The sequence below is a fragment of the Rhopalosiphum padi genome, chromosome 3 (genome assembly GCF_020882245.1).
Source record: "Rhopalosiphum padi isolate XX-2018 chromosome 3, ASM2088224v1, whole genome shotgun sequence".
NCBI classification, from domain to species: Eukaryota; Metazoa; Arthropoda; class Insecta; order Hemiptera; family Aphididae; genus Rhopalosiphum; species Rhopalosiphum padi.
This window is the reverse complement of record NC_083599.1, coordinates 52,918,908-52,931,495: the sequence shown is the minus strand read 5'-3', so window position 1 is coordinate 52,931,495 and position 12,588 is coordinate 52,918,908. Positions and strand designations below refer to the sequence as shown.

The following is a 12,588-nucleotide window of genomic DNA, read 5'->3' as shown; positions in this document are numbered from 1 at the left end:
CATTTACGTTTCTTTTATACCGGCACGACCTTGATTTTATTTTTATTCGTTTTTTATACTGTACAACATAGACAGAAATTTATAAAAATGAAACAAAATTCTAACAAAATATTTGGATTCAAAAGTCAAAACTACAGGCAAAAGAAAATTTAATTTTCCAAATATGTACACATAGTTTAAACTTTGTTCAACAATAATAAGAAAAGTATGGTGTTAGAGAGAAAAGTGATTAATTTTTATGAATATTATATTTAAATTATATTGTGTGTCTGTATATTACCTTTGTTTCGGTGTCGGCCCTTTTTCGTTTGGTACTTGCTCGCCGCCAAATTCGCCATCCCACATTGGCATCGATATAGAGTAATGTAAAATCAACGTCCATATTAATCCCAAAATCAATTTCAATTTGCAATCGACAATATCGGAAGAATCTGTAAAATAATTATAATACAATATTATTTTAAGACTAAGAAAATATTTTCATTATATAATATAATAGTTGTTTCTACATATTACAAAGTACTATTTTAAACGTGACTAATAATAATATTATTATTTCTATTAAATAACATTAAATAGGTACCGTTATCTGAAAACTTTCGCGTTATGATTTTTTAACTAAAATATTAATTTAATAATCAAACATTTCATAAGTAATTTTTAAATTTAACTGTAGGTATGCTACTTTTAAATTACTATATTATTTCGTAATTATAATTGTGGATTGGTAGAAATTGTCTGATTATTTGGTTATCAAAAATATGATTGTTATCAGGTGGGAAATTCCGGAAAACTTATCATAACTAAACACGTACGGTTGTTTTAAAATCAACATTTCAATAAATATTTTATTATTCATAGTTATTCATTTTCTGCAATTTATTCGAAAATAACTAGATAGGTATTAAAAAAGTTTATAAATAAGTAAGAATCGTCGATGTTTTTCAAATTTAACGTTATCGCTTCAGAACAAAATCATAATCCAAAAACTAACAGACACCGTTATTATATTGAAAAAATAATAATGTAACAATCGTAATATAATTTTACTGTGAAAAATTTACTAGACAATTAAAAAAATATTTATTTAAATTTACGTTATAAGTTAATGAAATTAACAATAATCGCCTATAAATAGTTGTGTAATGTTTATGGTAGTAATGCATAATTTTATTTGCTATTATATTATGCTTAAAATGTTAGTTATATCGTCGGCGAAATTGAATTTCCCGTTTAAAACTGGCAGCATATAATAATATAACGTTATTAAAATCAACATTAAATGACTTTACGGTTAAAGAAATAAAAAATAATAATGTTCGGTGTAAAAAATGCGCACGAGTCAATGTTAAACGTCATTTTGTTTTTAACGTAGCGATAAACGCATATAAAACAAGATATGTCAAACACATAATCACGGTTTAATACCATAAAATATATTTTAACAGCAATAGTATAATAATATGATATATTTTTTATACAATAATATTGTATTATATGGCAGACACACGCATTCTTGGTAATTCCTTAACCGACCATATTCGGCATGCAATAGTTAATTGAGCGGACAGTGATAAATAATATTCGTGTTTTAAACATAAAATATGACAATAATGCAATATCGAAAGTCATTTTCTTTGATGGACTTTAATAATAGACGGCATTCGCTGTACACGCACTGCTTGTAATAAATTATTAGTGTAGGCAAAATTATTGTACGTAGAACGTATAGAAATATCAACAGAGGTAAAATAATATTATTTTAAATTTAAAGAAATTGTCAAAATGTGATTAACGACTATACGAAATAATTTAAATTAAACATGCATGCTATTATATTATAGAAACAAAAAATAACTGTTAATTATATGTACAAAGTCCAATATTGATTTAAAACAATAATATATTATAATAAAGGTATATATAATATTTTTATATTTATTTTCTCATTTTATGTGATATCTACCACGTGGGTTTAATTACTATAAAACCGTTAGACGATGACATTTAAAACATAGGTATTACCATCGTTCTCCAAATCAATGCTTCGTAACTCATAAGACATTTATAGTCTTTATCAAAAGAACTACATTTATTTCAATTGATTATAGTTTTTTATACCTTTATTATGATATGTAATTATTCAAATTTTGTTTTCCATTTAAATTTTATATACACTATAGAAGTATAAAACTTTATTATCAAATTGTATTTAATACCTAACACTGCAAATATTAACGAATAACTATAAACTGATAAGTCTCAGCTGTCAATAAAAAATTTTTATTTTCTATACCTATCAACGATTCTTACAGTTGAGCTCATTTTACTAGATATACAAGCTAAAAATCAAATTCGGTACAACTTTTAACCTTCAAAATAAAACCAAAATGTCCTTTAAAGTTTAATTCAATAGGTATTTTTCATATAAGTAAGCTATTTAAAAACATTTTAGCCATCAAATTGGATCTCCAATACCCTTTTGATAAACATAAATTATGTTACATAATATAATATCACATGTATAATACTGTCAAGATATTTTATTTTCATCTGAATTTAAAGTGGTTCTGCGATAAGAGTTTAATATAATAAGAGTATTAATTTATTATTACACTCTAATAACACAGATTCGCAGGTATTTTAAATTATAATGTAGATGTCAACACTACACTTACTAATTCAAATAGATTTTTTTTGTTTTACAATAAAAACTAATTTTTTTATAAGACATTAAACTCGACTATATTGTACCGATAAAAAAAACCTTATAGGTATAATCAATATTATTTAATATTTAGGTAGGTAGATAATATATTAATACTAGTATATCTTACATTTTATAAACACTTTCACTGATTTGAATTTAAAAGAATAGCTTGTGAAGTGAATATATTTTCCCGTCATCAGGTGGAAGGGTAACGAATAAGTACGACTCAGGAGTAAGCGCAAAGGGTAGTAGATACCTATACTATTTTAAAGATACCTCTCTATAGTCTATAGATATTTTATAAAAATAGGCGTATACATATGTTTATACATGTATAGTATCTACCTGCAATAATATACAGTATTTTTTTTGTATTTCATCACTTTTCAAGACTAGGCATTTAATATGTGATTAATGTTTATATGATTTGCGTTCCTAGGTATGACTGCATAATAATATACTGTTATAGACACATGGTGGAATTAATCAGTGATGTAATAATAGTATCTATCAATACCTATAGTATGTAAAAACAATAATACAAAAATTATTCAAAAGCATAGGTAGGAGGTACCTATACTAATGGAACAACGGCGAAGCGGCATGACATCATAATCGGTTCGATGACGGTTTGGTGCGAGTTAAAAAAAAATATCGTCTATATATAGTTACTGCATACTGTAGAGAATTCGATGCTCTGGTATCTGAAGCATAAAGCGTAACGCGCGCGCGCTTGTGTACGTATTATAGGTACCACGTAATTTTTTACTATGTACAATATATATATATATATTATGCACGTTAAGGTATATTATAAATATATGTAAAACAACGAAACCATACGCGTACCTTATATATTATATATATATATATAAGTATCTGCCGAACCTACCGGGTGATCCGTTTATCCATCACCTGCAGACATGCTATACACTTGTTGTCTCATTCTTTGTGCAGATTGTGAAGTATACTTCTTCCGTACGTATAATTATATTATGTAATACTACAATTCATTCAATCAGCCATTCTATTCGTTTTTAACAATCCATGATTTATATATATATTTTTTTTATCTTGTGTGCCGAAACAGCAATTCATTTATATTTGGAAGTTTTAACGCATAAATGAATAAAAGACAATTATAATAAGCATTTTTTTTTTTTTATTAATAATAATTAATTTAAACGTCAGAGGATAAATTAAGTGCCAGTCTCATCTACACTTTAAACGCATATTAGTATATAATAATATTATATAGCTAAAAGAAAACCCGAAAAATATTTAAAAAATTAATCAGTAAAACTATATTGGTAGTGTATCAGGTTAATATAAATGGATCTTCCTGCAGTTTAATTTATCCGTTATGCTTATTATACACCCTTATAAATTTACTAATTTAAGTCTAATTATACAATATTGTATTTTACTAGTCATAAACATTTTATCATTAATTTAATAAATAATTAGTATACACCGAATTTACTGACCGATTTACAAACACTAAATCACGAAACCAGAATAACTTACAAGTAAAATTATATTTAGTTAGTGTTAAGTGCATTTTACTGTTTTTTTTTTAAATTTCCACATACCTATAAGTGGTGAATTATTTCTGATCGGCCATAAGACCTTTTATCTGTGGAATCTAATCTGTTCTATAGATTATTATTAATTATTCGTAACCAATCACCCAGATGGAAAAATCATTTCAAAATTACTTTGTTTTGTGCATAATATTAGTCTACTAATAGTACTAATACTATACACGTAGACGTAGTAGTAATATATAGTACAATCGTTGTTAAATGTTAGGGAAGAAATCGTAATATACCTATTTAAAGTGCGCTAAATATTTATATATATATATGGAATATCATACAAGTCACCAACAATCGATGGCGTGTGTCTAAAATATTGCAGGTATGTATATTATTACATACAAAAATAGGGAAATAACTAGCAATTTATAATTTTATCTATAATACGACCATAATATATATATGTATATATATATGTATAAGCCATACGAAATTTTATTGATAAGTATTTTTCATATTTATATATATTTAGATAACTGTAAACAAAAATTATATGCACGCCTATAAAATAAAACACGTGTGGATTATTAGGTTTAATAACGCAATAATACATCATACTCGAGGGTTTACACTGAACAATAATATAATGTTTGAATTATTTATACAATTACATTATATAGCAATAAGTTTTTTTTACTGCAATCAAATTTTTCAATATTTCACCCTCATGCACGAAACTAGAAAAAATCTTTATCGCGTAGAACCTTCGTAAATATAACGAAATATTTAAAACGAACTATATTATAAGAAGTCATTTTCAAGCCAAATTCTTTTGATTTAAGTATTATAATTATATGTAAATAACTAATTTTTGGTATAATATCTACTAAATAAAAATCATGTTTTATAAATTATAATTGAAATACTTGAAATTCAAATCATTTTGAAATCGTTTTAACTATAATTGATGATTATAATATTGTAATAGCCTTTTAAAATTATAAGTAAATCAAACGTCAGACGTAAACTAATTAAATCTTTTAACCTGGCAGAAAGTGGCTCGTCGAATATAGTGCATATTATTATAACTATACTATGTACAGTGTACACTCAATTCGTATTCGACATGTAAATAGAGTGGTTTGATTTTTAATTATTATACAATAGCTAATTTCAATTCCGATCTTAATCTATAAAATTGTATTAATATTTTCAATAAAAATGTAAATAACCAAATAGATACAAGTACTTGAATTTTTGTAAAGATTTTTTAATGCGATATAAAATCATTATCAATTAAAAATACATTTCTTAAAAAATATCATACAAAGATCAAGTGTACTCGGTATCAAAAAAAGAATAACAACTAACATAATATAACTACTAGTGATAGTAGTGATACTAACTAGAGGTTTAGAGGTTTGAGGACTAAAAGAGTTCAGTTTTATGGCGATGTTTTTGTCGTTAGTAAAGTCATCAAAGTCGACACTAAAGTCGTCAAAAAAACAGTTTATTTCGTGTTTCTTAAAATTTAAAGGTTTTAAAACTAACCGACAGGAAGGGTTAATATATTTTATACATCTTAGTATAATAGTAGTTTGCGGGTCGTATGTTCGAGAATAAACAACGACAAACCCTCTAGGTATATATTATTTTATATGGAAGAATACGATTGTGTGTGCGACGATTCAGGTTTTATCCAAGTCATGTATCACTGTACAAGAAACAAGAATAATTTGAATTCGGTATAATATCTATGAAATCCAGTTAAAAAGAAAACAGAGGCGTAGGTTGAAGTGATGATAAATGAATGGTATAAATCGTATAGGAGATAAACAAGATAAAACACCGTAAGACTAGTGAAGTTTTATATAATATTAACAAGCATAATATCCATAATATAACAGAAATCATAAAAAAATGTAATTACGCGCTTACAACGTATACATTTTTTTTCATTATTTTTTTAAAACAGCAAAACGACGAGTCATCGCGACGTCTTTATATTATATTTGATATATTCTGTAAAACATCTTTTTAGTATATGGTTAAGTTAAGATTACATATAGGTACTAATACAACAGATTACATAATCAATACACTAACATCAATTGCCACCGTTTTTGATTGGTCCAAAAATAAATTTTAATATGAAAATTATTATTATTTTTACTTCTACAAATAATGCACCCATTTGTTTTTACTTTCAATTATACTATACAGGAGCAGACTCCAAAGTTCAAATGGCAACAAGTTTAATTTTGTACACCTAATCGTTGATAATTTTTTTTTTATTATTATTTAAAACGCATGCCGTGTAAGTTCCATAACAATACAATTGAATACTACAAATACTGAAATCTTAAAAAGTAAAAAATAAAAAATTACGACCGACCTAATTCTGAGTATATTATACTCATTTATTCAGAGTTATTGGACCGATTTAAAATTTTGCTTTATAACAAGTTAATCATATCATCCTAGTTGACAAGTGTCGGAGCTTCAATCAATTCAACCACTATTATTTCCATCATATCTACCTCTGAGTTTTAACGTTCCGTGAGCCACAAAATTCCACCAGTATAACATAATTATACCTCCCATAACGGCCACCTGACTTTTTATTGGATAAAAACTACATACTACAAACTAAATCCTCTGACCGAAAATGTCCGGTATTCAGAGGTTTCGCTATACATAGCTATGGGACGATAGACAAGTAATCAAAATTTAATAATCTTTATCGTCACAATAACGTTACATTCGACGACTTGCGTATATATTATTAATAATAATAATATGATATTAATGTATGCCTGCATAGTACACGATATATATATATATATTACGTATATCGTATAGGTAGGTACTTATTATTATACCATATGGGTTTGGTTTTCGGACCGCAACCAGTAATACGTATTATGGTAATTTTTATCGGACGCATAGACGCATAGTTAGACCTGCGCACGCGTACTTGTTACATTCATAACAGTATGAGTGTGTACAAAACGTGCTATGTGTGTATTGTTCCGGTATAGTTACCAAAAAGAATCCGCTGACCAGCGGTGCAGCAACAAACGAAAATAATGTAAAACTCGGTGTTTCATGTATGGAAGTGCCACTACACAGTCATAGGCAAATTATTCGCCTATCTAGTACCTACGCTAAAATAATAATAATAATATGTTCTATCGGACCAAAATATTACTGTATAATGTATTACAACATCATATTACACCTCGTCGTATATAGGACGACGTCATACTATATATTATAATATCATGTTAGTTCCTACCGATATCACACATCGATATTTTAAAATACAATCTTATAATCGTATAAACTTCGTATAATAATAATATACTCCCGCGATGGTGTACATATTATATTATTTGTAAACATGTTACATGTATACCACCGTACACGAGAGTTTAAAAAAATATCTGATTTAATTTTTCAGAAAAAAAAGTCCGACCATAAAATTACTAAACGAAAAAAAGTCTGTTTATTTTTTTTTAATAAAAAAAAGATTTATTAGTGATATAATAATAATAAACAATATAATGTAAGATTATTAAAAATATTTAAATATGTTATTTTTTATCACTGATCTAAATTAATAGACTATAATATAATGTATTTACCTTTTGAAGTGATAAAAAACTTATTAGAAATTTATTGAGAGCCATTTTCAGCGGACGATTATTGACAAATCGAGATTATAATTATTGTTTATGTAAAACCATGATAAGTTATTTTTTTTTCCGATTTCACTACTTCCATTTTTATATGAATAATTGAGATTGAACAACGGCTGGATTTCTTATACGTCAACTACCATCAAAGACGGATGAAAGTTAAAGACTGACCAAAATACAACTCATCGAGAGGATATATCAATGCACTTATTTTCTCTCACTTACATAGAAAACGTATGTATGTTATGAATATTATCTGTACATTTTTTAAGTATAATATTTTACATATCAATAAATTGCATACAAATTATAATTTCGTTAAAAAAACAACGTACACAAATATATTATAATGTTACTAATATTGAGTTTGATAATAGGTCAATTCACTCTGGTATTAAAGTTTACAACATAAGATTGATTTTGCCGAACCCAAAGTTGCTTTGTTGTACGTGCGCCAGAGAGAGAAGAAAATCGTGCGCTTACATCTCGTATACTTATACAGTATTTCAGTTAAATTTACAAATTCGTCATTATATTGAAAAATATGTTATATCTAATTTAAATATTTAAAATAATATATTTGTTGACTTTCTGAAAAACGTGGTCTTCCCGCCCTGCCTCTCTCGAATTATATTACATATTTCTAGATCTACATCTACATACAATTTCGGTAAGCCTATACCCGATCGATAATATAAAATTCATTGAAACGGTAAATACCTACATCGTATATTAAATGAATGGTAATTTGCAACTAGGAATTTCCAAACCCTTTATTGTTGTTAACATCTGACGAGTGACAACCGTTCCGATTATATTGTCAATAATGGCCAATCGTTTGTTTTATACGCTACCTACATAATATTATAATAAGTTTGAGTATATAATAATATACTCGCCTATTATAATTTTGCAATTACGTTGATGTATGTACATCTGTAATCATTCGATACGAATTCTGAGAAATGTCCATTTAAAATGTATACAATTAATATTATGGGTATAATTTATAACTTATGGCTACGCTGCTGGACATGGCAAACCGGAATATATGGACACTTTACATATCTAATATTATATTATTTTTATTATTAATGTATACAAGTGAATAGTTCGTCACAGTCAATATTTTTTAACATTAATACTTTTGAAAAATAATGAGCAATTCTTGTATTTCCACAATAGGTATATAATATGAATTTGATTTATAACGGTTTTTTTTAATTTTTATGTACTAGGTAATATAGTTAAATTGAAATTTTTGTTTTCACGTTTAATATTGATGTAATTATTTTAAATTTGAATGATCCATTAACAGTTAGCATTAATATTTATTTTGGCCATGTAAAATAGCTTATAAGAAGACTACAACTGTGAGAAGCATTTGCGTTCGTGTATAATAGTAGATACATACCTATAATATATACATTAGTGCCTATACTCACAGCGTTTTGCCCACTTGCAGAATTACCCTATAATTATCCTTCGACAGAGAAATATTATAAATTATAATCATGTTTTTTTTTATCGGCGTAGATCGTCCTTTTGACAATCGATTTTTGAAACGAGAAATTATTCACTTCTTTTATATATAGATAATGGTCAATAATAGTTAAGTACCCATGTTTGATTGTGTGATTGCGAACATAATTTAATTCAGCGGAGACTAATATATTGTGTGGAGTGTGGACGGTCGCGGGTCGTGTTCAGGCAATATTAAACATAATATTTTTGTCAATCACAGCATTGTGTAACCAATTTAAATGTGTACAAATATTTTTTATTACAATAATACACGACTTCTAATTGGGTTGTGCGCAATGGATTACGGTACAATAAAGATATAATATATAATTGTTTATATAATATTAAATTGCTTACAGATCAACATACTGAACAAACTATATAGGCAATGCTTTGGTTAATACCATCATTTATTTATAATATACGAGTATCTCTTGAATAGTGCGTGATATTGCTGTTTAAATGTATTTCGGAAAATTCTAAACATATTTTTTTTATAATGAATAACTAACTAATAAGTACTACTGTCATTGATTGCTATGGGAGGGGGTGGATTTTGAGATGGTCAAACTACTCTTAAGATGACGTTTTCTAGCCCCTTTCCTAAGGTTTAGTACGCGTCCATAACATTTATAATAATAATGATAGATATATTAGTATACAGTACAATGAGCATATTATAACTTATTATTTATTTATTTACCTTATTTAAATGTACATATATATATATATATAAATATATTATATACCTAAGCATAACTCATGATACAATTTAAACAACTAGTAACCTTCAACTTGAAGCCTGCAGCTTTCATTTAATAACAGATGAACGTATAAAGCACTCTTACAGGTCTTAGGTCTTACACATTCAACAAAATATCCGTTAATGCCTTTGTTCAATTTCCAATTTATTTTAAAATTGTTCAAAAAATGTAATATTTTTTTCAAATTGACTGTACATTTTCTTTTTAAATGTAAAAATGCAATTAAATGATGAAAATTGTTTTAAAATATATTTCTTATTTGACATACTTTTAATAATTTATTGTACATTTGAAAAAATTTAACGTTATTTTGACTTAAACCTTGAATTAGTCCCAAAAGACCTTATAATAATAATAGTCATATAGCATGAAATACCAAAATAATTAAGTAAACATAATTAGTTTTATTTCGTTTTACGTAACTCAATATGATTACCTTAACATTTCGATGGCATTTTGCCGATCAACATAATGTAAATATTTGATAATATATTACTTAAATCTAAAGTTCATAAATTGTATTAAAAATGAATTAATAGTTTTATGTCAAGTTTAATTTTTAAAAGGGAATATATATTAACGGGTTATACATACAAAAAATAAAATTCTTTCTAAACCGAAAATTTAACAGATTTTAATATTTAAATTTTTTTACTAAAGATTGCGAATAAAATATCAATATTATTATATTGAGTACCTCTACTAAAACTATAAAACTTGACAGAGTTAAAAGAATAAAATACTTCAATTAACCTAAATTTATAAGCCCTACAAGTTATTTATTCATTTTACAATAATCCGTTGCTTTAAATTCCATAGTAATTCATAACCTATATACCTACTACCTATACAATTCATAAACTGACGATATATTTATAACTATTAAAATATACATCAAAGACCATGAGAAGGTTCCAAATCATATTAAAAAAAAAAGGTTTATTAAAATTAAAATTTAATATTGCGTAACAATTATTTATGTTAGTTGTTAAAACTTTGACACCTCTAAGAAAACATATTATCAAAAATAAATATTCTAATATTTAATTTACATAGTTGGAAATTGGATATTTTTTTTCTATTAGAAACTTTAATTTTTATTATACGAGTAATTCATGATAAATTAATGTTCAAAATGTTTAAACAGTTGTTACATTATTCGATAACTGAATCGTTTTATTAATCTATCAGTCGATTATAGTATTAAAATATTAGACCGTAAAATTATTAATATAATATATATATGTATACATTATTCAACCTTAAATCGTTCTCCGATGTCATTTTTACTTTCTTAGATCAGAACCTATTTGCAACATTTCGTTGATGATATAATTTCATAATAAAAGCGCTCGAAATTCTTGCAAAAATACATTCTAACGTGTTGTAACTTCTATTATTTAAACACAGTATTTCGTATACATCAAATGGTTTAAGATCGTTTGAATAAAATACAGACACTATAATAAATTGTTAAAAGAAAATATTGTATTATTTCAGTTTGCTCATCGAGTATATATTATCATATTGTAGATATTTTGCACTGGACACAATTCGCACCACTGTTTCGTGGATTGTATAATATGAAATAGTATCTGATAATAGAAATTTTTGTCAAACAAGCTGTTACGCCAAATGATGAAAATAAATTAATAGGTCCGTTTATAAATAAAATTCAATCATGATTATATAGTTACCAATACGATTTAGCCGGTAGAGGAACGTTTAGATACTTTAAATGAGATAATTCTCGTCTGACTGCTCTCGACGTCGAAGATATAAAAATTGCCCAAGGGGTACGAATGCTCTACGAATAACAGGTTATTCATTTTTTTCCCTTTACTTACTTCTTCTTCTTCATCTTGGTCTCGTTCTCTATTATTCCTTATACTGCTGAACCAGAAACTGTATCCCGCAACAATGTGCCGATTATATTAGACGACTCTGTTTTTTATTTTTTATTTTATCCCAAGCACGATTACCGTACGACGGAAATTATTCGAATGATCCGCGTCAGATTTTACGTTAGTCTAACGCATTATTTTAGTATACTACACACCCGTGTAATAGTTTTGCGCGGCGTGTGTATCCTAAATTCCTAACCATAACTTAACCTACGCGTAAATCGTGTCGAATCAGTAACCATTGAGAAAACGTGTTTAGTTATTGTGTGGTACGCCGAAAGGGTAATTTATCAATTACTCGTCTGCAGTGATTATTCGAGTAACGGTCGATAACAAAGGCTATGTTAGAGAAGTATAACGTTTTAACTTTTAACCCTTTTAATGCTAAGTTTTTTTCCCAAAATATTCTAATTACATTCATTTTTTTTTTTGTATAATCCTAAATGA

General features: G+C 26.6%; 1 protein-coding gene across 3 annotated transcripts in view; it reads right to left on the bottom strand.

Annotated features, from left to right (window-relative positions):
* The window catches only part of LOC132924466 (filamin-A), a 108,250-nt gene that overhangs the window by 54,882 nt on the left and 40,780 nt on the right, over window positions 1–12,588 (bottom strand). For all 3 annotated transcript variants that reach the window (XM_060988802.1, XM_060988803.1, XM_060988800.1), the window contains one exon: window positions 281–431. In XM_060988802.1, the coding sequence (XP_060844785.1) occupies window positions 281–431 (151 nt within the window). The remainder of the gene's footprint in view (window positions 1–280; window positions 432–12,588) is intronic.